This window comes from Elephantulus edwardii, unplaced genomic scaffold (genome assembly GCF_000299155.1).
Source record: "Elephantulus edwardii isolate Elephantulus edwardi_28Jun2011 unplaced genomic scaffold, EleEdw1.0 scaffold00012, whole genome shotgun sequence".
Taxonomy (NCBI): domain Eukaryota; kingdom Metazoa; phylum Chordata; class Mammalia; order Macroscelidea; family Macroscelididae; genus Elephantulus; species Elephantulus edwardii.
In genome coordinates, this window is record NW_006399762.1 from 26409580 (window position 1) to 26436603 (window position 27024).

The following is a 27024-nucleotide window of genomic DNA, read 5'->3' on the forward strand; positions in this document are numbered from 1 at the left end:
GATTTCATATTGCTTTTATTATTTGGCCACAAAAATGGACATAATCCTTGTTGGCTTTAACATACCTACTAGTGCTGCTTTCGCTATCCATCTTGCAAAATATAAGACAAGGCCAGAGCTTAAATTAAAATCCTCGGCTTCTTATCTCCTTCCCACAGGAAAGCAAATCTGTGTTGAAAACCGTAAAATTAAGAGGAGCAAGGATAGCATAATTTAGCAAAAATTCATGGCACCAGAGTCTGAGCTATATGACTGGAGGGATAGGTCAGACATTAAGAAGATACAGCCTGCTAATGCAAGTTCCTTAAGGTGGTGCTCTGAAAACAAGAAAGGCATGCAAAATAAATGTATTTCCAAAAGATTTCTTCTCAGCTGCTCTTTAGAACTACCCTAAGAAATTATCTTTGTAGGTTTGATATTACTCTTCTTATGAGACTTAAGAAATGAGACTCAAAACAGTTATTCTGGAGTTCAAATACATTTTTTTTAGAGATTTTTTGTTTCCATTTTAAAAAGGGTTTATATTATGTTCTCCTATCCCCACCCCACCCCCATCTCCTCTAGAAATCTAAATGCCTGTATGTAAGAAGCTCACTGAGTGGATTTGGTGAACTGCATCATTAACACTTAAAAAGCATCCAAACATTTTTTAACCTTTAACAAATTTATATGCATGGATATCTATGCTAAGGTGCATACAGGAAAACCGTGTGGCTTTGATAATGGTGCTCTAATAAATGCCACGGGCTATACAAGCTGTACAAATTTGTCATTAGAGAAGAAGAGCTGGTGGTTGTAAAACGGAGAAAAGCTAATATGGAAATTACATCATTGTCTAAAAAAAGTGTTATCCCCCCTTTTGCCCTTTCCCTCCCTTATAAGTTTCTTTTGGTGTAGGTTGTAATGATAGGTTGTAAAGAGAATTGACAGTAGCAGTAAAGAGAATTAAATCTTACTACAATAATTGTTCTTAATTTTCCTAAGGGTATTCTTAACCCAGTGGAAGCCATATACTTCTTTAAACCTAATTTGCAAAAATATAGCAAGTAGGAAATAGGTACATATCATAGCCATATACATAGGTGTTACTGGGACCCTTTAACCAGGTCTGATTCATGTGTATATTTTAAGCACTTTACACATTACTCAGTTTTAAAAATATTTCTTCAGGACTTTTGTTGGTGTTTTGTTTTTTGTTTGGTTTTTTTTTAATGGATTTTTGGAGAAACTGATTTAATGCACATTTTCATATGTGGTATAATAAAATGTCTCTAATTCAAACTAATTATGGTGTATAGTAATGTCTGAACTAGTGAGTTAGAGGATATTCAGTATTCACTCTTTTCACTTCTCTTTAAATTCACAAGTTACTCAATACTACTGTGAACCTAAATAGCTATCTTCTGAGACTAAGTTAATAGATGACTATAAAATTAGAAACATATTTGCATGTGTAAATTGTGAATTTCCTTTCTCTTCTTATTTTTTTTGTGTGTCTAGTGTTGAGCTTCTTAAAAATGATCAACTTAATTAGGGAATTCCCTGCCTTGTTTACATTATTGATTACTTAGCAAGCACTTTCTTGAAAAAGTAAGCTTTCAAAATTAAATTTCTGCCTTACTCAGTCAAAATTATCAGAGATTCCAGGGTAAGGAGTTTCAAATAAATATCCTGAACTTTTGTTTAACTCTTAAGTACTTCTAAGCTTCCAAATTAAATAATAAAAATGATGATCTTTTTTAAATACTGATTTATTTACAAAGTTTGAATACATTGTTTTTCACAAAAGAACCTTACTCTTACCTTCACTCCCTTCACCCATGAATTGTACAACCCTGTGATTAACACCCCCCCAACATCCTCACCTCTCTGCTTCTACCCCCTCCCCAACTCTTGGATCCTCATACTCATTCTACATTAATGGTTTTATACAGTATTTGTCCTTGTGGGACTGAGTTATTTCACTGTGCATAATGCTCTCCAGTCCCTTCCAAGTTAGGTAGTGATTTACAAAATCATTGCTCCTGCGTGTTGTGTATGAATGTACCACAACTCAATCTGTTCCTTTTTTGTTAGACACCTGGGCTGTTTACTTGTTCTTGCAATGGTGAATAATGCTGCTGTGAACATTGGTGTACAAGTCTATCTTTTATTAAGTATAGACATGAAAAGTGTTCTACAAAATAGAAAATGGTTGGCAGTTTTTAAGTTCTCACCAACTTATTTTATATGATCCAGTTAAAGTCAACATTGGAAATTCCCTTTCCTCCGTTAAGACAGCTAGAAGTAAAGACCCAGGACTGACCTGAGTAGAGGCCAACTCATGATGGATGATCGTCATGTTTAATTGATGGCTGTGACTTTGTTGCAGGAAATGGGTAGAACATGAAGGGGGAAAGGCCCTTTAAAGATGCACAGTTTTAGAGTTCTGGTCTGAGGAGGCTCGTGGTTTTGTTGTTATTGTTAGGTGCTATTGAGTGGACTCCAACTCACAGCACGTGTGTGAACAGCAGATGGAAAACCTGCCCAGTCCCTCATCCTCGCCACAGTCTCCGCCATGCCCAAATCTGTTGCTGCAGTCACTATGTCATTTCATCTCTTTGAAAGCCTTCCTCTCTATTATCCAGCCTTTACTTTTCCCAGCGTGATATCCTTTTCCAAGGACAGGCCCCTCCTAATAACATTCCCAAAGCATATGAGACAAACTTTCACCATCCTTGCCTCTAGGAAGGCACCTCATCGAAGGAGCTTTGCCATGCAGTGGTGGCCTCCATGTGGCTGTGATCCTGGAAGCTGTACCACTTGCTGACATTACAAATACCAGCAGCGTGCCCGTGATGGACAGGTCTCAGCGGAACTTCCAGACCTACACCGGCTAGGAAAACAGACCAGCCATTCACGTCTGAAAAATCTATAAATAGAAGAAACCAATTTACATATGTATTGGGTTATTTATAAGTAAATTTATTTCAGCCAGACATAATTAAGGAATGAAAAGCTTAGAAATGTTCCTAACCTTTGCTCCATTACCTTATTGTCGAAGTTAATCTGAGGAGTATAAACAATTGTATATATACAGCCTGATGCCATATGGAATTAGAGTGATACATTCTAGCCCCCCAAGGGGCTTGGTTAAATAGCTGGTCATCTCTTGGTGTGGGGTTACAGTCTTGTAGTTGAGAAATATTTAACATGGAAAAATTCTGATGATTTAGATGTATATAGCAGATGACTACAACTGTCCGAGGACTAGGAATGATTGCTGTGTTGTGCTGATGGCCAGTTAACTGATGTTGGGAAGATTCTGGGGAGACAGCGTGGGAGTTGAGCATGCTTACTAACTGTTGATTTTGTTTTTACTTTGCAGTCAAATAAAGTGCCCGTGGTGCAGCCATCCCATGCGGTCCACCCTCTCACCCCCCTCATCACTTACAGCGACGAGCACTTTTCTCCAGGGTCACACCCGTCACACATCCCATCAGATGTCAGCTCCAAACAAGGTGAGAGAGTGCCTGCCTCCCAGTGGCCCCTTTCTCTCCATAGGGTGTGAGTCCGTCAGTCAGCCAGGCCCCAGCCCCTGGTGCCCAAGTAGCCCTGAGGTGGCTTCACCCTTTGTCACTGATGGATGAACATACATATGTAAGAGGCAGGAGTAATTTACACATAGCAATTCTCTCTACACCCACTAGACTCTGTTATAGAATGTGGGGTGAGGCCCTTGGAGCAGCTCCTGGATTTGAAGCCTGTGCCTTCAGAACTGCAGAGTAGTTCCTTTCACTAGGCCACCAGAGCTTTCATTCAGGTAACAGCTCCAAAATCTACTAGCTACGATGTAAATTATCATGGTCTACAAATGTACAAAGAATTCAAGCCTCAGTGCATCCACCAGTAACCGTTTATTTCCTTATCTACAAAGTGTCATTCCTCATAAAGGTGTAAAAAAAATTAGAAAAGGGACTGGGTAGAAGGATTTTATTTTATTTGCTCTCTTTTTCAGTCTTCAGTGGTTTCTTTCGGTCCTCAGGCTTACTACCTCCACTGTCCTTTTCCCTTGGTTGTTTTTTTGGAGGTTTTTTTGTTGTTGTTGTTTTGGTTTTTTTAACAAACTTACTGTTTACAACACCCCTGCTAGCAAGTTGAGTTAGACTTAAAGAGTTGCGTTTCTGAGAAAGTATATCTTTAAGAGAGGAGACTCTTCCAAGGAATGCCTGGTGATTTTGAACCCCTGACCTTTGAGTTAGCAGCCCAACATGTTATGCACCACCAGTCCTCTTTAATTTATGACTAACATGTTATAAAGTAAAGAAATCCTCTCTATTTAAAGTCAACAGCGACATGAAACATATTTTGCTTCTTTTTATTATTACTACCAGGGAGCTCTGGCACTGCCAACACAAAGGTGAGTGGTTCGAATCCACCAGTGGCTTCCCTGGAGAAAGAGGAACAGTCTTTTAGAGCCTCTAAAAACCCCCTGGAGGATCAGCTATAAGTTTGTTCCAAATTGATAGCAATGAATAAGTAGGTGATGATACTACCAAGTTCTGCTCCCCCCAATACAGAAGAATATACAACATAAAGCCAAACCAAATTCATTACTTTCAAATCCGTTCTGACTTATAGGACTATATATGACAGAGAATAACTCCCCTACTTAGATTTCCAAGGCTTTAAATCTTTGTGGGGGAAAATTACCACAGCTTCCTCCTGCAGAGCAGCCGTTGGGTTTGAACTGCTGACGTTTTCTTAGTTAGCAGCCCAGTGACTTAACCATTGTGCACCCAAGGCTGTGGAAATTTTTAAAAAATTCTGCGCTGCAATCCAAAAGGCATGCAGTTCGAGACCACCAGCTTCTCCGCAGGAGGAGGATGGGCAGTCTTTTCCCACATGATTAACTGCCTCTGAAAACCCGCTGGAGGGTCAACTGTGGGTTGGTTCCGACTTGATGGTACACAGCAACAACAACAACCTGATGTGTATGGATGTGGGTGTGGTAACAGGACACAACGCTCTGATTCGCAGACCTTCTGGTCTGGTCCACTTAGGACAAACTTTGAGGATGAATTTGTTCACAGAATGGCCTTGGCACTTTATTCCTCACCACTGTGTTGGCGGTAAAATATATAAAATATCCTGTAAAACAGAGTAGAAACAGAGAATGTGACATTTCAAACTTGCCACCTCTTACTTTTCACCCTTTTATCCTTGGGTGATGCAAGGAGTTAGTGACTTCCACCTAAAAGGTTAGAGGTTCAAATCCTCCTGTTGGGGCCTCTGAAAAAAGGCCCGGAAATCTCCTGCTTGAAAAGCCAGCCTTTGAAAACCGTCTGGCACACAGCTACACTCTGGCACTCATGAGGTTACCACAAGTCAGAATTGACCTGGAAGCAACTAGTTTGGCTTTTGTTTTTATTTTTTTATTTATAATGGATAACAAACTTAACAAGTATGTGGAAAAGAGTAGAGTTCAGAGATTTAGTGTCCTTTCCATTTCCAGTAACATCTTTAGGTTCAGTCTCTTCCATTGTTCAAATGGTAAACCAGTCTGAGGAATTAGTTATTGTTGGACTTTGACTACAGTGGAGCCCAATTATCTCTTCTCACTTGAGCCAGACCGAAACCACCCTTGCTAAGGTGCCCAGATTTGTGCTTGTTTTATACCTCACTCTGAGTCCTCCTCTCACCTTGTTTGCTTTTATCAAGGGCTTCCACAGAATAAAATACACCAGAAAGGCAGCACTGTATATGTATGGTGAGAGAAGAAGTTAGGAAAGAGCATTCTAAAAGAAGGCTGAGTTTGAGAGAGAAGATCCAGAATAGAGTCTTGATCACAGTGAGTTAAGGGTCCTTGAGATCTCTGAGGGGAGACTGGAGGTCGGCCACTTAACACGTGGATCAGAGTCTCAGACCGGAGTCTGGCTGGAGACACACATCTGGGAACCATAAAGATCTAGATGCTGATTAAATATAGATGTAAAAGTCTCATACTGTTAGCAAAAGGAATATTTTTCTAAAGAATTCCAGGTCCAGTCATTTAAAAAAGAAAGAAGTTTATATAACTTGCTGTCGGTTATATTTTCTCTTCTGCTCCCATCTCTTTAACTGCTACCTTGTTTTGCCTTTCTAACTATAATTGTGCCCCCAAACTTTCTTTTAAGAAAACACATTCCCCATCACTCTAGAGAAGGAATCTGGAGGTGTGACCTCAAGTTGTCTGATTGCAGTTTCTTTGTTTTGCCCCAGAAATCTGTATGGTTTTACACTTTTCTCCATCTGTTCCTTTTAGGAATAGAATTTGTTTTTATCTCTCTCTCTTTCCACATTCTACATCCCCGCCACCCTGTACATGTGTGTGAAATGGTTGGGAATTGAGGGGGAGAAAAGCTGATACTAATCTTTTTGTGTGTGTTTTCAAGGAAACAGGTGCTCAATATCTGGTAAAAATATTAATAGGAAAGATCTTTAAAGAAATAGTAGCCATCTCAGAAACTCCTTACTGTCGAGTCAGAACCAGTTCATAGCTGATCTTCCATTAGGTTTCCAGGGGTGTCAACCAGATGGGAAGATGGTGCTCCTCTTTTTCCCTCGGAGCCACTGGTGAGTTAAACTGCCAGACAGGCATGGCTTTCGAAGCTAGCAGCTCCCTGTGGACTGAGCCACCATCACTCCCCTATGTCGGTGCATTAGCCATTTCGTTCTTAAAATAATGACAGGCATTTGGAGGCCACTTTATATTTGGGGGCATAGTGGAGAAACATGGACCACCTCCTCCCATATGCTTTCCAGTCTCTGAAATCCCACTTGAAGGGTCAACTATGAGTTGGTTCCAGTGAGTGAGTGAGTGAGTAATACCAAGTTCCACTGCTTTTGCATTTACAGAAGAACATACAACATAAAACCAAATTGAAGGCTGCTAACTGAAAGGCTGATAATTCAAATTCACCATGATCTCTGAGGGAGTTAGATGAGCCCTTTTCTCCTGTCAAATGTATAGCCTTTTTTAAAAAAAATTATTATTTTGTGTGTGTACGTGTGTGTGTGTGTGTGCGCGCGCGCGTGTGTACCATCAAATTGGATCTGACCGGTACAGGAGGAGATGGATCTTCCTTCTCCGGCAGAGCATCTGGTGGATAAGTGTACAGCCTTTGAAAGCTGATGGAAGGCCACTATAAGTCAAAATCAAATTGATAGCACTGGGTTACTTTATACCATGAACAGTTCTGAATTGCATGTCTTTTTGTATTTGTTCCTCACAACAATCCCTGTTATGTTATTCTCATTTTTCGAAAGAATAACAGTTAAATAACTTATGCTAGTAGACAGTGTGTGGGCAGAATTACTATGTTAATCCACACAGTCTGGCTCTAACATGTTAAGTGTAGTCGAGTCGCTTGCAACTCATAGCGACCCTGTGTACAACAGCTCTAAACTCTGTTCTGTCCTGTGCCAATCATATTGTCTCTGACACTCCCATCCCGATTACCCCAGGCACTCAATCAATCCACCTCATAGAGGGCCTTCCCGTCCTGCGCTGTCCCTCCACCCTCCCAAGCATGATGTCCCTCTCTAAGGACATGTCTCTCCTTACAACATGTCCAAAGTATGTTTAGACGGAGCCTCAGAATCCTTGCCTCCAAGGACCCACCCGGTTTAACCCTTCTCAGGATGAATCTGTTTGTTTTCCTAACTGTCCATGGTACCCTCAATACTCTTCTCCAGCACCACAGCTCAAAGGCATCAATTCTCCTTCTATCCTCCTTGGTCAGTGTCCAACTCTCTGATGCATAACAAGTGATCGCAAAGACCATGGCCTGTATCAGACGCACCTTAGTCTCCGGAAAGACACCATTGCTCTTCAGTACTTTGGAGAGGTCCCTAACAGCAGACTTTCCCATGGCAATGCGCCTTTTAATTTATTGGCTACTGGTGCCAAGAGTATTGACTGTGGAGCCAAGCAAACTAAAGCTGTGTACAATCTCAGTCTCTTCACCATCCATCCTGATGCTGCCAGTTGGTCCAGTGGTGAGAATCTTTGTCTTCTTGATATTGAGCCTCAATCCATATTGTAGGCTGCAGGCCTTGACACTCTGCAGCAGGTGCTTCAGGTCCTCCTCAGTTTCAGCAGGCAGGGTTGTGTCATCTGCATAAAGATTGTCGATAGATCATCCACCAGTCTTGACCCCACATTTCTCCTCATAGAGCCCAGCCTCCCAGATAATCTGTTCTGCATATAGGTTGAAAAGGTATGGAGATAGGATGCATCCCTGGCATATGCCCTTCCCAATTTTGAACCATGCAGTGTTCCCTTGTTCTGTTCTGATGACGACCTCCTGATCCAAGTATAGGTTTCACATTAGAATGATCAAGTATTCTGGGATTCCCATTCTTCTCAGAGTCAGCCACAGTTTGTTATGATCCACACAGTCAAATGCCTTTGTCTAGTCAATGAAACACAAATAGACATTCCTCTGGTATTCCCTGCTTTCAGCTAAGATCCATCTAACATCAGCTACAATATCTCTAGTACCACGACCCCTTCTAAACCCAGCCTGGACTTCTGGCAGTTCTCTGCTGATGTGCTGTTCCAGTCATTTTTGGATAATCTTCAGTAGAATCTTGCTTGCATGTGAAATCAATGAGATTGTTCTATAGTTTCCACCCTCTGTTGGGTCACCTTTCTTTGAGATGGGAACAAATATAGATCTCTTCCAGTCAGTTTGCCAAGTGATTTTTCTCCAGATTTCTTGGCACAACTTGGTGAGCACATCCAGGGCAGCATCTGTTAGCTGAAATAATTAGTATACCATCTATTCCTGGGGCCTTATTTTTTGCCATTTCCTTCAAAGCAGCCTGAACTTCTTCCTTCATCACCATAGCCTCTTGCTCATATGTTGTTTCATGAAATTCTTTCTTCTGTGTCTGCCAATTCCTTTTGATACAGTGATTCATTATACTCTTTCCATCTTCTTTTAATACTTCCTGGATCATCTAATATTCTGCTAAAAGCATCCTTGGTTATAGCAACTCTAGGTTTGAATTTGTTCTTCAGTTCCTTGAGCTTAAGAAATGCTGAGCGAGTTCAGCCCTTTTGATTTTCTGACTCCAACTCCTTGCACATTTCGTTGTAATATTTTGCTTTGTCATCCAGTGCTGCCTTTTGAAATCCTCTATTCGACTCTTTAGTATCTTGAATTCTTCCTTGTGTTTTGGCTTCTCTATGCTCCAGTGCAATTTTCAAAGTCTCTTCTGACATCCATTTTGGTCTTTGCTTCCTCTTCTGTCTTTGCAATGACCGTTTGCACTCTTCCTGGATGATATCCTCTCACAACTCATCTGGCCTTCGCTCATTAGTGTTCAAGGCCTCAAACCTGTTCCTGAGATGGTTGTGAAATTCAGGTGGGATAGACTCAAAGTCATATTTTGGTTGCCTTGGATTTGGTTTCATTTTCCTCAACTTCAGCTTGAACTTGCATATGAATAGTTGGTGGTCTGTTCCACAATCAGCTCCTGGTCTAGTTTTCACAGCTGATATTGAGCTTCTCCAGCGGTTCTTTCCACAGATGTAATAGATCTGATTCCTATGCATATTATCAGGTGAAATCCACCATAACTTATCTATATTTATTTAGATAAAATTTGTAGTTTGCTACAAAAAGTTTAAAAATCCTACAATTAAAAGTCAAAACTGAATCCCAGAGGTGCATGGTTCAAGTCCACCAGATACTTTGCTGGAGAAGGAGGAACAATCTCCTCCTGTACCAGTCAGATTTGATTTGACGGTACACACACACACACAAATAATAAAATAAAAAAAAAATTTTTTTAAAAAGTCAAAACTGACCAACTAACAAAAGTCCAAAGCAAGACTGTAACACAGAAATTCTGTCCCGGTTTCTAACCTGTAGTATGAGCCATTCACTGAATTTCTAGTCTGTAGGCCCGCTGTTCCATGGCAGGAGGGTGCGCAGTCTTCCTTTGTGAGATTTATAGCCTCTGCAAACCTGCTGGAGGTCCAGCTATGAGTCAGTTCCCGCTAGACATCAGTGATAGTGGAGTCTGCCCTACAGATCTCACATTTGCCAGCCTCCATACATAATCTTACAAGCCAGGTCCTTAACTTCGACATTCTAAGATTGACTCATTTTCCTGGATATATTAATCATTTCTGTCTTACTCCTGCTACCACTCTCACCCAAAATAAAAATAGTTTAAAAGTCTTTAATACTATCCTAATGTCGGATAACCTCTGGCATATATTATTATTGTTATGTGCCATTGAGGTGCCTATTACTGATAGCAATATGTAGCAGCTCTGAAGTCTGCCCTGTCCTGAGCCAGTCTCACTGACTCTGACACACTTACCCCCGTTACTTCAGTTACTGTCTCAATCCCCCTCATCTGGGTTCTTCCTTTCTTGCACTGTCCTTCCACCCTTCCAAGCATCATGTTCTTCTCTGAGGGCCAGTCTCTTCTGGCCACCTGCCCAAAATATATGAGATGGAGCATCAAAATCCTAGCCTCTAAGGAGAAACTTGGTTTCACCCTCTCCAAAACGGGCCTTTTTGTTTTCTTGGCATATATTAGAGGCTCAATAAATAGTAATGGAATAACAATATGAAATATGATTTCACCATGACAGCTGAAGCAAAGGCATATGGAGTAAGTCTAGGAATCTTTGAATGGTGTACACTTCCATGATTATAAAACAAGAATGAGATACTTGGGAAACCTATGTCCATTTTGTATAACTTAAGCCATATATAGTAATGAACCTGCTGAGGGAATTGGCAGCTTTTAACACTATTTCATTTGTTTCTTCACTCTGCTGTTCACAAGTATTTCCCAAGTGCTTTTCTCTGCAGACAACTTTGGTTTCATCTGCCTCTTGGTAAAGTGTGGTCTATCTTCCATGCAGTTCATATAAATTCACGCAGGAAATCATTTGCACTGACAAACCATAAAAGAAAATTAAAAACACCCTCAGTCCCATGTTAAAAGTACAAATAAAATGCCGTAGGTTCAAGGAAGAAGTATTTCTTAGCACTAAAAGAGAGAAAATTACATGGGGGCAGAACATTGGAAAGAGGAGTAGAATTTAAAAAGCAACCATCAGATGTAGTGCAGTTAATGTTCTTGGATTCATGCTGAATGATCAGAGGTTCTGTTTACTTGATGGGGGGGGGGGCTCTGGTGGCGCAGTCAGTAGGGAGTTAAGCTGCTTAAGCCAAAAGCAGCGCCTCGCTGATGGTTCAAATCCACCAGCAGCTCTGCCGCTGGACTGCCACTGGAGGGTCAGCTAGAGCTGGTTCTAACTCTACAGCAGTCAGAGTTCTTATTTTTTACCCAACACCGTCTTTTTGGATAGCATTTCTCCCTTAAGATTTTCAGGGCCTTCTTTATCCTTTAAAATCCGGATTAATTCATTGTCTTTACTTGCTGTTAGGTGCCACAGAGTTGTATCTGCCTTTTTTAGCTGACCCTCACAGTGGGTTTTCAAAGTCTGTAAATCGCATGGGAGGAGATTTCTCACCTTTCTTCCATCAAGCAGCCAGTGGATTCGAACCACTTGTCTTTGGGTGGTCAGCTCCGTTCCTTGCGACTCCTAAGTATGCAAGGCTTCCCTAAGTAACATACATAGGCATTTTAAATTGTAAAAACCAAAAGAAAACAGTAAAGGGACAATGTTTAAATAGTATCTTCCATGTGCTTATCTAATTTCTGAATACTGAATGAGTTTGCTTTTACTGAGTAACACATTCTGAGTATTAAGCCTTGGACAGAGTGTTTACCTGTCATCTTCTAAAGCTGTGATTATTTGTGTTAAGAAACTTTGGTGTTTGTTTATTTGGTGGTGGTGGTGGTGGTGGTGGTAGGAGTTTTTTGTTGGTTTGTTTCTTTCTTTTTCAGAATCACTTTCCTCCAGATAGATGAGGTCTGAATTTTTATGTTATACATTCCTTTCTGTGTCTTACTCCTGTTTCATTCCTATCCAGCTGAGGTGTAAGGTACAAATATCATTTGGGATCAGGAGAAGGTATAATGGTGAGGTGGCTGGTACAGTTTTTGTGGGTGTCCAGGGGGCCATGGTATAACTCTCATTTTTCTGGGGAATACAACTAATCCAGAGCAGCCTGACCTTGGTGCCCAGAGGACAGAATTTGATGAAGGGCTTAGTTGCATCAGAAGTGGCAGACAGAGACCAAATGAATCATATCAAGTGTGACCATTATGTGGCTGAAGATGATTCCTAATTAATCTTTGATCCTCTGAGGTATCATATTTCCCAAATCTATGTGTCCATAAGGGAACCATTGAAAATATGAAAGTACCAATTTACCTAATCCTTGCACCATAGCAGGCTGTCTGTGTAGGAAGGGCTGTCATTTCCTATACTATGCCAAACAATTTCACATTGTCCACAAACACAATGCCTGCCGTTTTCTCAACTAAAGTGAAACGATAAGGGTAAAATAATGTACAGGTCTGCTGTAATGACAGTTATATGATGGCAAGATATTTTTGCTTCCAGGAGTTCCTAGAAAATACACCATCCAAAGATCTGTTTTCTCAGATGTTAGAATCTTGAGAAAGGCTATCGGTTCTGACTTAAGCAGAATGGTTTCAAGGACTAAATATGATTTCATTCTGGACTTGAAGAATTAAAGGCAGAAAGCGTTTTACTGCTTTTCTGTTGCATTTTTGTTGGATGTCTTTTGAATTTAGAAACTATATATACCCTGCTGGATTTTTTGTTTCTTTTTTTCTCCTCTAGGCATGTCCAGACATCCTCCTGCTCCAGATATCCCCACCTTCTACCCCCTGTCTCCAGGCGGCGTCGGACAGCTCACTCCACCTCTCGGCTGGTAAGATACTCCCTAGAACTTTGAGCCAGGCGTTCAAACACATCTTCTATTTTCCATTCATTCATGGAAATTAGCTTTAGAAATAGTAACACTTGGTGTAGAGTTGGAGAAATTTTACATCAGCAAGCAAGGTGCTAACTTTATTTCATTTCAATTTAAAAGATTAAAAAAATTATATGGACTTTGAAATGGATTGAATCCGTTTGCTAATATGTGTAGAAAATGACTATGTAGAATTTGCTTTGAAGCTTATAGTTTTATGGATTCAATTTGTGGCTTTGGGCATTTGCTTTGCCTGAACAAAGTTAGAACTCAGTGTGGTTTTACTTTTCCTAGGATATTTTTTTATGAATAGTTTATAGTTCTAGAGCATAAATGAAGGCAGACTGAATATTCACCTTTTCTTATAAGTAGGCAAGTACAGGAAATGACAAACAAGAAACTAAAGATAAATTCAAAGCATCTTTGGGAGTTAAAGACAGTGGTATCCGGTTTGAGTTCAGAAGAGTAAGAAACTGAACTGATGTTTGGGTGTTCTTTTAGTCAAAGCTCAAATTTATTTGGATTTTTTATTATTAATTTCTTTTGTCTGTTTTTTTACAAAAAGTTCTTACAGCTGCATTAATTTCTTAAAAGTTCTAAAATAAAGGATAATTTGAGGGAAAAATCCTAGTTTTATATGTAATGGCTTATTTTTATTATTACATGCACACAACTTTCCCTCTGTTTCCTCCCACCCCTTCTTCAGTACTCTTTCCCCCACCTCTTCTCTCATGGATTTATGGAAAACAGTGCTTCCAGTGTGGCTAACGTTTTTTTCCCTCCTTTTGGCATCTTATTCTTTCATCCCGCTGCCCCTATCCTTTCCCAGACCTCCTAAACTTTTATATCCTTACACTACAACTTCAGCTACTTTCTACTCACAGAAATTCAAATTTCTTTCTTTCCGTGTGTCTGTCTTTCCTCACCTTTCCTCCCTCCCTCCCTCTAGCACTAATTTCACAGTCAATAGTTTTGTTTTAATCTAATTGTTCATGCATATACTTTAAAACCCAAGTTAATTATTTTGCCTCAGTTTAGCTACTTAGAGGCTGATTCTGTGCTAAATCAATGGCAGCAGAAAATAAAAGAGTAAAGAAACCATGTGAGGTGTGGAAAGAACAGAGAGAAGACGGGACTCTCAGAGGGGAAAGAAAAGAATTTCAATGAGTTGTTCTCTTCTTGCCTCTGAAATGATGAGGTGCAATGTTTTTTAAATGTTTATTATTTTAATATTCACTTTTTTCTTTCTTCCCTGAAATTCTCTGAGATTTTAATAAAGAATTCATTGGGCTGCTTCTCTAAGGATAATATGTCACCATTATCAGAGTCTCTTTATTTGAGTTATAAAGTTCCTACATTGTTCAAAGTATTGTCCTAGGCATAAATGGGATTGAGAGAGGGGAAGGGAAAGAAAAAAAAAAAGCAAATAATCCAGGGATTAGTTTGCCTTAGAAGTTGAGGGAGGGGGCTTTCTTCAAAGCAAATGATGTGTTGATTGGGTTGAGGATAATGGAGGAGAGCAGTGACTATACAGTTGAAGAAAATCTGTGCTTGCTGTCAGGCCCACAGATTATATTTGAATACCCCCCTTTTCTCCCCCACATCAGACTCTTATTGCGGGTTGGTAAGTGGTGTGTTGTCATTGATGGGTTCCTCTCTTCTGTGACCTCAGGCAAGGTCAGCCTGTTTATCCCATCACGGGTGGATTCAGGCAACCCTACCCATCCTCACTGTCAGTCGACACTTCCATGTCCAGGTAGGTGGAGGTGGAAACGGGGCCCTGGAGGACAAGTTGCTCTTGTCGCGCTTGCATCTTGTGTGCCTCTGCTTGCCTCGGCTAGGAGGGTGCATCCCTCAGCCTCATGCCTGTCTGTGCAGTGTGCCTGGCTCGCACACTAGGGGTCTCCGAGGTTCCTGGGGGCAGAGCCCAAAGCTGTGCCTCTCAGGACCAGCCATGCCCACTGCCGAGCTTGACTCACACTGGCAAACATTGCCTCCAAAAGCATCTATTGCCATGTGACTGTGGAATGTGAAAATGGACCCCAAAGTGAGCATTTTAAGAAGAGCTTGTTTAATGCAAAACAAACTAGGAAAGGGGCAAACTACAAGTGGGGAGCTAAGTGTGGGTTTGGTCTGAGGTCTAGAATTTGCTTCCTTTGAAGAAAGTGGTATTGATCTGTGTAATGTGAAGGTGGCTGGAAACGCCCAGGTAATCCAGAGCTTTCTCTGCACCAGGTGTACCGAAAGTGAACAAGGAGTGCTCACACGCTGTCCAGGCCGGCAGATCTGTGGGCCCTAGTGTGCGACTCAGGCCCTGAGTGGACACGGCAGTGCAAGCCAAGCTCTCGGAGGCCTATCACGCCACCCTCGAGCTGCTCTGTGTAATGCTTTGCTTCTGGACAGGATGGCTTCTGTGCCCTGTGCTTGACGTACACACGTGTGGTGTAGCGTCTGTGTGTTCAGTGTGTTCTCCAGGGAGCTAGCGTTACTGTGCTGGAAGGCAAGCTGTTGGATCATTAACTGGCTATGAATTTTGGTATATAGATATAAACACTGCTTCTGTTAGTTTACACATTTTTATACAGCATTTTTAAAAAGGCATTTGTTTTGTGAACTGTTGAGGGTGTGGTAAAATTAATAGCTATCACCCCCAAATGCAGTTTTACATTTAACTTTTAATATTTTAAAAACTATCTGGTGTTTCTCCCAGGCGTATTGATCAACATCTGATGTTTTTGAAAACTATATACTTAACAGAACTTTTGTTATTTGATCAGATAATTTGCATTGTTAACATGCTTTCTTGTTTAAAATATTTCCTACAATAATTCATATGCAAGTCTCTTCTCTCCTCCTCAGATGAAGGAGTAGGCTGTGATGAAAGACCAAGAATGTCATTGAATTAAATGTTTTCTTTAAAATAGTATGAAGCAAACAAACAAAAAAAAATCACAATCACTGCATATCCAAATTCACCCAGAGCGCTTGCTTGTTGAAAGTACTGTCTTATTTATTTTATTTTTCTTGCATGGCAGTTTCTCTCCTTTGTGTTGGCTGGTGGTGGATGGTTTAAGATTTTTTTTCATGTTCCTTAGACATAACTTGGGGAAAAGTATCTTTATGTGTGTAGTTTTAGACAAGTGTCTCCTTTCTTTTATGGTTAAATCTTTCCCTTCGTTTCTGTTATCAGTTTTTCATAAAATTTGTAGATCTCTTCTCTCAAACATTACTTTTTAGATAGAATGTCATTTGGTATCAAATATAACTAAGTAAGAGAATGAAAAAAAATATTCTCCCTTTCTCTTACTGTCACAATTCTTTCATCTTAAAGGAGCCCTGGTGGTGCATTGGGTAAGCACTCCGCTGCCAACTAGAGGTGAACTCACCAGTGGCTCGAGGGTGGTGGGGAAAGGACCTGGCTGTCGGCTATAAACATTACAGTGCAGGAAACCCAGCCCTGGGAGCACTACTGTGCCCTGAAGGGTTGTTGGGTTGGCTTAGCAGTGCACAGCAGTAAAAATATTTTATTAGTGCAGAAGCCAACGAGATGAGAAAACGGTTCATATAGAAGTTTGTTTATGAAGGAAAGAGATTTTTTTAATATCTTTTGCTTCCAATTAAAATTTATTAAGAGAAAATGAATAGAGATTACATTAAAATAGTATCTATTCGATGGTTGCTGTCCTTGAAATTCTCATTTAAAAACTGCTTTGCAAGAAAAGTAATTCTGTACTTTTAAAATTTCATGGCCTAGTCCCTTCTCAGGGGAAAAAAATGTCAAGTTTCGCAACTACAATGAAAAAAATTAAATCTGCTATGCCAGAAATAATTCTAAATACGATTTACCTGATAACAGAAAGTAAAAATTACAAATTAATAAAACCATCAACTGAGTTTGATCTATATGTCTACATATACAGAGGTGTGTTTTCATTCTTCACCAAAAGCAGTTAAGTAGGTCACTTTGAAATTCCTCTGAGCTTTTGCTACTATAACCACTAGTGGGTATTGTTTGTTTTTTTTTTCTTTTAGGTTTTCCCATCACATGATTCCTGGTCCTCCTGGTCCCCACACAACTGGCATCCCTCATCCAGCTATTGTAACGCCTCAGGTCAAGCAGGAACACCCCCACACTGACAGCGACTTAATGCACGTGTAAGTTCCCACCTGGCTTCCCCAGCAAATGCCTGAAAATGCTGAGGATTTAAATCCTGTGTGCTTGTTCATAGTTAGGCCGCCTCTGAGACACTGTTGAAAATCAGTTGTAGCTATGCCTTGAAAGCTCTGTCCTTCAAGACACTTCAGCAGTTTGGTTGTCACTGGCCCAGATTTAGATTACGAGATGAGAAAGGAGCACTGACCTTAGATGACCACAGGTCCTCACCTCGGTGGGAGACCTTTCAGAGCGTAGGTACTGAGTAATCTTGAACTGCTGAGCATTTTACTGCTATCCAGTCGAGTACAACTCATAATAATAACAACAGATCTGAACCCCATCCCATCCTGTCCTGTACTCACAATCTCTGACACACTTGAGCCCATTGCCTCAGTCACTGTGTCCGTCCATCTGGTTCAAGGGCTTCCTCTTTCCCTGTCCCTGCACCTTGCCAAGTATGATGTCCCTCTCCAAGGAATAGCCTCTCCTAGCAACATACCCAAAGTATGTGGACTACTAGGATTTAATTTGGGTCCGGTTGTTGGGAACACTTGACACATTTCTTTCCTGAAGCTCTCTTACCCTAGTTTAAGGCTGTGGAGCCCAGGATTCCCTGGTGGGCTAGGATTGTCACAGAGTGTCCCGGCAGGACTAAATTCTCTGAAGAGATTAGTAGATAGAGGAGCTTCTCAATCTTGAGTTTGGGTAGACAGCATGTGACAGACCGTAAAACCCTTGCAAATATATGTAAAACTAAGGTGTAGTTGTTTGGGGAAGAGGTTCTAAATTTCTGTAGCTTCACAGAGGGACCTCTGACCCCAAGAAAGCTAAGAATCTTAGACCACCTAAAAGAGATACTGTCACCTACACTATATGCTCAGATTGTTTTTCAATGGCCAAGGAACTTGACTTGAAGGCCCTACAGGGAGCATCTTTGTGAACACCAACCATCTCCATATTGTGTTGAAAGCTTCTAAAGCTATATAGGTAAACTTTCTGAACTCAAAAGTCAGTGAGTTAACAGAGCTTTTTTTTGCTTCTGGTTTTATGCTTCTCAATGTCTCATCAAATAAGCCAAGCATGTTGGTTGTGTTCTGGGTCTTGTAGAGTCCAGAGAGTTTGAGTTCAACTGGTGATGTAAACATGTGCTGTTTCTCTTCCCCTGTCTCTTCCTTATCCCTTCTCTCCCCTCCCCCACCCACCACCACACTCACCTTTTAGGAAGCCTCAGCATGAACAGAGAAAGGAGCAGGAGCCAAAAAGACCTCACATTAAGAAACCTCTGAATGCTTTTATGTTATACATGAAAGAAATGAGAGCAAATGTCGTAGCTGAGTGTACTCTAAAGGAAAGTGCAGCTATCAACCAGATTCTAGGCCGAAGGGTAAGTATGGGTGTGTGTATACCAGTGTTTATGGTAACCGTGGTTCAGCTTCATTAAAATATGCACGGATTTTAATTACAAATCAGATGATCCTTGGAGACATCAGTATAACCACCACCAGCCACAACAGGAAGTGGCAAAGGGCACAAGATATCCTGCTAATAATGCTGGTTACACAATGTAGTGAATTGTAAGCACAACTTAACTTGCACTTGGCCATATTGTTTTGATCACTGTTTTTACTAGTCTCACTCTTGAAACAAGTATTCGTTGAGTCCCTTTTTATGTTTCAGGCTATAGACTAGATGTTTGGTGGTAATTGCTAAATAAAACATGTATGATCCTTGACTTTTTAGAGCTTAAAGTCTAGTGGCAGAATACAGATTTTAGACAATGAGTTACCAAAAAAGTATATGACTAAAATTGATATAATTGAAAAAAAATTACCAATAAATACATCATAAAAATGCCCTGGTGGCCTATGGCAGAAAACTGTGCTGCAATTCCAAAGGCATATGGTTTGAAGTCCCCAGCTACTCCGTAGGAGAAGGATGGGCAATCTCCTCCTGCGATTAACTGCCTCTGAAAACCTGCCAGAGGGTCAGCAATGGATCGGTTCAGACTCTATGGCACAGGATGGCATGTCATAAAAGGGTGATAAGGGTAAGGGCTGTGAGAACAAGTTTCTGTGGTAAAGAATGGTATGGGGAGCATTATTTACATTTGCGGGTTAGTTAGTAAAGACTCCTCTCAGAAAATCGTATTTACACTGAGATCTGAGAGGTGGATAAGTGTTGATCAGTGGAAACACTGGGCTCTTCCTGAGTGAAACAAGTCCGAAGCCACAGAGCAGTGCAGTCCATTTAGGGAGCTGCAGGCAGACTTTTTACAGTGCTTCTGCATTAACCCCGGCTAATGAAGGTGGTCACTCCCTCCGTGACAGAAATGCATCTGTTCTTTCACCCATCCTAAGATACCTTTCCTGAACTCCTACTTTCTGTCACAGATGCCGTTAGGATTTCTCTGTCTAATCTTCCCCCCCCCCCCCCGAAGGGTAGATGACGATTTTTCCAGGTACATTTCTCAGAGTAGAAATTGTTTTAGTTAGGCATCTAAAGGTGAGAAAAGAAAGTTAATTATTCTGGTTTAAATTTTCATTTCACTGTAATTAACATTGTTGTTGTTGATTGCTGTCGAGTCGAATATGACTCATAGCGACCCTATGAACAGAAGGCCTGAAGCCTTTCCAGAACTATCTTAATTTATCAAAGTTCATAGAATTTCCAGAGCCATGTTGTTTAGGAGGTGGATTTACATCCAGAAATCCTGATTTGTTGATGTTCTGCACGTATATACGTGGCCTAGTGGCAGGAAGCTGCCCTGCAGTCCACAGCTGCTCTGCAGGAGGAGGATAGGCAGTCTCCTCCCGTGCGACTAACTGCCTCTGCAAAGTCCCCGCAGGCTCGATTCTGACTCAGCAGTACACAGCGTCAGCAAGAGTTGGCTTCAAGGCAGTCCCACCGTTATAGCAAACCCACGTGTGGAGACTAGAACTGTTTTCTGTCGAATTTTTATGGCTCTGACCTTTTGGAGGTTACATTACCAGGTCTTTCTTTCAAGATGCCTCCAACATTTTAGGGGTCATCAAATACCTTATGTCACCTAGAGGTTTCACATATGCAGATGTTACTGTTGTTAGATGTAATCAAATTGACTGCTACTCATAGTGAACAGCTGTAGTAAGCTCTGATGGCCTAGTGGTAACAGATTACACTGATAATCCCAAAACACGGTGTTTGAATCCACCAGGTCCCCTACAAGAAAAAGATGGGCAGTCTTCTCCCATGCAGTTTATACCCTCTGAAAACCCATGGAGCATCAGCTCTGGGTTGGTTCTGATTGACGGTACAAAACAACAGCAACATAGTGAACACTTGATTTGAACCTTGCCCGATCCTGTGCCTTCCTCAGGATTTCCTGTTTGCAGCCCATTGGTATAGTCACTGTGTCCGTCTGGCATGTTAAGGGGTTTCTTCTCCTTCTCTATCCCTCTACTTTTCCCAGCATTATGTCTTTTTCCCAGGCACTGGCCACTCACACAACATGCCTCAAGTATATTATAGGAAGTTTCTTCATCCTTATCTGTAAGGGGCACCTTGGTTGCACATATGCAGATGGCGTCTTAAACTTTGCCAGTGAGTATTTAGTCAGGAAGATGGGTCTCAGCAACGTTTCTGAAACATAGAACATCGTATTTTAGCTGATGTTGATGATTTTTACGTGTTTGTTAGAAGCCAAATGAATGTGAGCGGTCTTAATGGAAAATATTCCTGCGGTTACCAGTCTGTGTAAAGATGAAGGACAGAGACCTCCTTGCATTATCGATTCCTGTTGAAAAGTCTGAAAAGGGCAGCTATTTCCAATCTGCAGGACACCAGGGCTTCAGGGCTAGGGTGTGGTGGTAGATTATAGCTTTTTGGTGTCCTCTGTGCAGTGCTCTATCTCCCTGTGGATTCTTAAACACTTAATAACAATAATTATGATGATTTCCCAAGCCAGATCACAGCAGATGAGTGATTCTCATCATCTTTGAAGAGCTCCGCCTCAAAAGCTTAAGGCCTGATGATCATTTTCTCTGACCTTTTAAAAGAAGAACTCAGAGCAGATGAAGCATTGATGTTTGATTGTAGTGTGTAAAAAGTGTGTAGCGGTTTTATTTTGAGTTTTTTTAGTTAAAGGATCCCTAGCCCTCCAGCAGGAATTATTTTCCTGCCCAAGAGAGTAAGTGATACGGAGGTATGCTTCCTATTTTTAAGGCACGTTTTTAACAGTTGCTACTTTCTCAGCTCCCTTAACAATCCCCAGATCAGAGCATGTGTCCTCAAGGATGGTTCACATTTGGGGTCTTGCTCTGTCTTTGATTTGGACACCTGCTTCTATTTATAGGCCTCTGAGATCTTTGATTAGGATCAGATTTTCTATCCTTTTCATAACTTCCCTCTGGCAGGGCAGTTCTTGCTGGTTCTTTAAAGTTCCCAGCTTTAAAATCATGAAGTTTTACATTGAGATAATGAGAGTTCTTAAAAGTGGATCTTAAATCCATCCTGGACCATTTTATTTTTCACTTTTATTTCTGCTAGGTATCTAACATAGAAAAATGTTCGTTCATAATGAGTTAGCCAAAACTTTCTTTTAAATTCCTGCTATAAATAATAGCACAACTCTTATTTTAAAATAGACTTATTTTCAAGGGTGCCTTGGTTGCCCAGTGGTTAAAACGTTCAGCTGTTAAACAAAAGGTTGGCAGTTTGAACACACTAGATCTTCCTTGGGAGAAAGATGTAGCAGCCTGCTCCCGTAAAGATTTATGGACTAGCAAACCCTTGGGGCCTGTCCTGCCCTGGCCTACACAGTTGTTATTAGTTGGTGTCCCTGTGAAAGCAGTGAGTGTCAGTTGGGTTTTTCTTTTTTCAGACTTTTTAAACTATAACGAAGTCTACTTAATGAAGGTTTGAAGATTTTTTTTATCTTGGAAATATATACGTTTCCTCTCAAGTGAATCTTTCTCCTTACAATTTGAGGAAAGCTTGACAATGCAATTTAAAGGGTTTGCGTTTTTTGGGTTTTTTTTCCAAAAAAATTAAATCTTAATATTTCAGCAAGCTAGAGATTCTTTTAAAAAGGCTTTGATTCAATTATGTTCCAGAAATTTGTATACAGATTATCTCTTAAAAGTCTATACTAGAGTTTATGTTTGTTTTTAATGTAAAAAAATTGCCATGGGATCATTTTTATATACAGATGCATTGTTTGTGACTTAGTTTTGTGAATAAGAAATAGTTTCTTTGTCAAAATCCATTATGCTCATATAAACATATTATTGAACTAAAAGCAGTTATTAAAAATATAAGAAAATAATTTGTACCCTGCTTTTTCCTCTTTGTTTTTGGGTGGGTTTTGTTCCCCTTTGCCTTATCCACCCCTGTTTGCATGCTGCCTAGTTTTGTTAACTATAAAGGATTTTTGGCCAACCTTGTTGGTTTGATTTTGGTTTTTCCTGCATTAGAAAAATAACAGACTGTGCAGAAACTGGACTCAACTTTCATACTTCTTTTGGGACTTAAATTTTATTTACTAGTTCCGATTCTCTCAGCACATTAAAGAGCTGTCTTAAATTATATAAAATTCTACAGATAAATTTTAGTAATGTAAGGTACTGTGCAGAAAGGAGGTATGTGTCTGCTTCCATAAATATTCCAGCCTTGCAAACCCTGGGGGTAGTTCTATTCTGTCCTGTAAGATTTCTGTGAGTCACAATCTTCTTGACAGAAGTAGGGGATTTTTTTTAAACACACACACTCATACACACACCACACCACACACCCCCAAAAACCCTAAAATTCAAGCTCCTGCTTATTGACATGGTTCAGAGTTGGCAAGTGTGTTGACCCTAACTTGCTATAGATGACACCAAAGCTCCCCAATAGTGTGTTAAAGGGAGATACTACTTATCAAATGAACGAGCAGATTTTTTAAATGTCAAGCGCTCTTCTGTTGGTTTTTTATGAAAAGACTTTTATTGTGAGGTTTTCTAAACACCAGACCTCACTCTCTAAACACTAATAATCACACTTTTCTCGGAGAAAGTTAGGGGCAATACTTTCTTTGGTATGCAGTGTTTGTCTTCCCTTCTGCATATCTCCATTTTTAGCTAAGGATCTCAGATTCAGAAAAGCTGCTGCTAGTTGAGATTTGGGAGGATCTTCCCTTCCTAATTCCACAGCCCTATGTTGCTGCTGCCCCAGGCTCTCCTTGCCCTGGTGTGTCTGATCTGTCCTGCTCTTACTCTGCTAGTACAAGGAAACATCAGGGTTTCCAGTTTTGCTCCCGCCGTACTCCCCAGAACTTTACTTTTAACAAAAGCAGATTACCTGATTTGCCTTTAGGGTAGGGCCAAGTCCTGAGTATGTCATGCTTTTTTAACTTTCCAGTCAGCACTCCAAAAGTAATTCAAAAATAAGCACTGTCTATTCTGACCAGAGGCCTAACTTTATAAGGGCTTCCGCAGGAAGTGGAATCTGCCACCCTGCCTGTGGGCACCAAGGGAAACGCTGTGCCAGAGTGGAGGGTGGGACGTGGAGCAAAGGTGCTGGAGTACTGCCTTGAGGTGATTCTGGTTCTTGCTCTGTTAGTGGAGAAGAGCGGCAGGTATTCCTGTTTTAGGTGGTGGCTGAGTTGAAGTTAATGAGGGCCTAGGCATAGCCTCTCCTGTGACGTGATTTTGTGTTTTCATCAGCCTCCTTCCCAGCCCTTCTAAATATGTATTAATTTCTTTAAGGTAGGGAGCACTAGAGGCATAGTCCTTAATGGACTCTGCTGCTCAGAGGTCATCTCTTCTCTGGTAGTTCAAATCCACCAGTGGCTCAGAGGCGGAAAGATGGAACAGTCTTCCTCTTTTGTGATTGTCACCTTTGGAAGCAGAGTGGAGAGTCAGCTAAGAATCTGTTCTGACTGAACAGCAATGAGTTAAATTGTTCTTTAAGGGTTTTTGTTGTTGTTGTTGTTGTTGTTGTGTGTGTGTGTGTTTTAATTGGGTAATAAGATCTAATAGGTCACCACGAATAGAAAAAGAGCTAGCTTTGACTGGGAGGGAAGTAGAAAGAGATACTCCTTAGACATGATGGGCGAGATCAGGAACCAGGAAACTCCTGGCTTGGGGATCCCCTGGTCATGGTATCACTCGGGCTGCACACTGCCCCCTGTCAGAAAGCGTAACCCTGGAATTACTCCAGTGTCTGTGGAAGTGGCTGTGGAGGCCAGAGGGCTGGCATGGCAGTGATGTCACTAGGGTTGGTGCCTCCTATCATCCTGTGTTACAGTTTATCACCACAAACACCACTCCTTTCTCCTGTGTGCAGGATGTGTGCATGCAGCCCTTAGAGCCCACCTGTGGATGGAGAGGAGGGTCTCCACCTTAAGCTAATGGGAGTGGGAAAGAGCTGCAGGGGTAAGGCAGGCCACTGTCCCACAGGGGTGGAGTGTAGTGACACCATACATTACCACGCTGAGGGCACTGACCTTGGTGACACCGCTGCCCCGAGGGGAGGACTGTGGCCAGGGTGGGCATGGTTTCTCTTTCTCCTAGAGCTACTGCTTGCTAAGCAATAGCTTCATGGCTAGTGGATTCCCAAAGCCCATCAAATCCACCCTGGATGGTTCTGCTCATAGATGTAGGGTTTGGGGTTTTAGAGGAGAGCCTTCATTATACTTTGCTGGGGGGCCTAGCGTGATTCAGGTGCAAAGCAGGGTGCAAATGTCAGCTTCTTAAGCCCAAAATGATTATCTTGCCCTTTAAAGCTATTTTACCGCATATTTATGTGATGGAAAAGCCTCATGGGGAGTTTTAAGAATATCACCAGCTATGATATCCAGATTAGATACAAACTTCTCAAACTATAGATGGCAAAATAAACTTAGACAGTGCTTCTTTCTTTCCATGCAAGGAAGGTCAGAACCACAGCTCTACAGTGTGGCTGCGAGGGTGTCCAGTGTCCTTCCTGTGGACAGTGTCTGTGTGAGTGTGCAGAGAGGATGGAGAGACGGAGACAGGCTGACTTTTGAAGTCCTGCTCTAGAGACGAGATCATATGATGAGGACTTACTCTTTTTAAGATTTCAGACTTTTCATATGACAGACTGAAAGAGTGTCCATGTGAGGAGAGAGGGTTTTATCTGTGTTTAAAAACATCTGGGAATTAATCACATTTTGCATAAATAAATGGTAGCTTGACTCCTGTACCAGAATGTGCTACAAATGTGGAAGCAATGGCTAAGTTGGGTGTTGAGGTTCACCAGTGAAAGTTCTTTTTCATTTATATTGGAAAAGAGCAAGGATGGGTGACAGAAATCGTTTTACTCTGGATACTTTGATTGGCTTTGATGTGTTTCATGTGATACTGGAGAACGGGACAGAGAAACCAAAGTTTGAATTTCCCCGCAGCCACCTGATTCCATATGGAGTTCTTCAGCACTTGGTCTTCCACCATTGAGACAGAAATCATACTTTAAATGCTTATTTCTCTGTATTGGGAATGTGAAATCTATGATGCTATTGCTATTTTGTTTACTTTGGATTCTTACCCCCTTCTCCTTCCTTTTTGTTTCAGTGGCATGCCCTCTCCCGTGAAGAGCAGGCTAAATATTATGAATTAGCGCGGAAGGAAAGACAGCTACATATGCAGCTTTATCCAGGCTGGTCCGCAAGAGACAATTATGTAAGTTCTGTAGACCCACCATTCTCCACTTTGACTCCTTTTCTTTCTCTTCTGTTTTCTGAAGGAAATGTATTTGGAGGTACATGGGGTTGGCATTATTTACTATTTTTGAAAGTTAATGAAACTACAGTAAGTTTTTCATGGATATATTGCATTCTAAAAGCTTTCAGCTTTATCTTTTTAATGGATATTAAGTGCTATCAGAACTTTTTAAAAATACCTGTTAAATGACAAATTAAAACACTGCAGAAAAGATAAAAACAAAAGTTTATAATCTTACAGTATCATGGCAACATTAGCAATAACTGTACATTTCCTTCTGGTTTTTTTTCTATGTATATGTTCTAATTTTTTACTTAAATAGAAATGTGTCTGTCCATAAGTAAACATTTTTCACATTTCTTTTATTATATACAACAATCACTATTGTACCTTACGGCATAATGTTTGCAAATACCCATTTTAATGACTCAGTATTTAATTTAGTGAATGCCTTAATTAACTATTTTTTTCTTGTTTTTAGGCATTTAACTTACGTTTTATTTTCTTAAAATTGTAAATGATCCTTCTCTGAGCATACAGTATTTTTTCTTTATTTAAATCAGTGCTTTCCACAGGCTAATTAGAAGTGGGGGGAGGGGGATGTTACTGTAGAATTGATATTAAAGTTTTTCAGTTGTGTTGGTAAGAAAGATTTCATTTTAATTTGTCATTTACTATACAGGATAGTGTTTTACTACATACTGTAATCTTAACACAGCAAAGCATATTAGAGAAAGTGTAACATAAGTGATACATTAGGGAGTCTCATTGTATGTTATTATGTTATTGTTGTTGTTGTTATATATCTTCAAGTCAGAATCAACCAATAGCTGCCCCTCTAGTGAGTTTTCAGAATCAGTAAATCACATAAGAGGAGCTCTTGGTGAATTTGAATCACGTGCCTGTGGATTGCCAGTGCAACTCCTTACCGTTAGGTCACCAGAGCACCCTGTTGTATTTTAATTTTGACTAAGCTTCCAGAAACTCTGTGAACTTTAAGAATTGGTGATAGTTATATAAAGGCTTCAATTCAAGTCTTCTCTTCATAGAGTCACTGTGAGTTGTGCTCGACTCGACCGCAATCAACAAGAAGAAGCGTCAGAAATAGTTTTAAAGTTTGAAACTCATTCTCAGGTTCCACATGTAATTAGTATTAGAATCACCCACTAGGAGGCTAGGAGAGTCTTAAAGTACGTGGAATCATCCCAGTAAAGGACAAAAGAGAAGCCGTTGTCAGTGTGTAATTTATAATTGAACGTGTAACTAA

At 40.7% G+C, this 27024-nt stretch overlaps 1 protein-coding gene across 5 annotated transcripts in view; it reads left to right on the forward strand.

Annotated features, from left to right (window-relative positions):
- The window catches only part of LEF1 (lymphoid enhancer-binding factor 1), a 159098-nt gene that overhangs the window by 108322 nt on the left and 23752 nt on the right, over positions 1-27024 (forward strand). For 3 of the 5 annotated variants that reach the window (XM_006881099.1, XM_006881098.1, XM_006881101.1), the window contains exons 4-8: positions 3368-3500; positions 12770-12860; positions 16935-17057; positions 18280-18442; positions 25608-25715. In XM_006881099.1, coding sequence (XP_006881161.1) covers positions 3368-3500; positions 12770-12860; positions 16935-17057; positions 18280-18442; positions 25608-25715 — 618 coding nt within the window. Of the gene's footprint in view, positions 1-3367; positions 3501-12769; positions 12861-14574; positions 14659-16934; positions 17058-18279; positions 18443-25607; positions 25716-27024 lie in introns of all 5 variants that reach the window. The other 2 variants (XM_006881097.1, XM_006881100.1) reach the window with 1 other exon arrangement.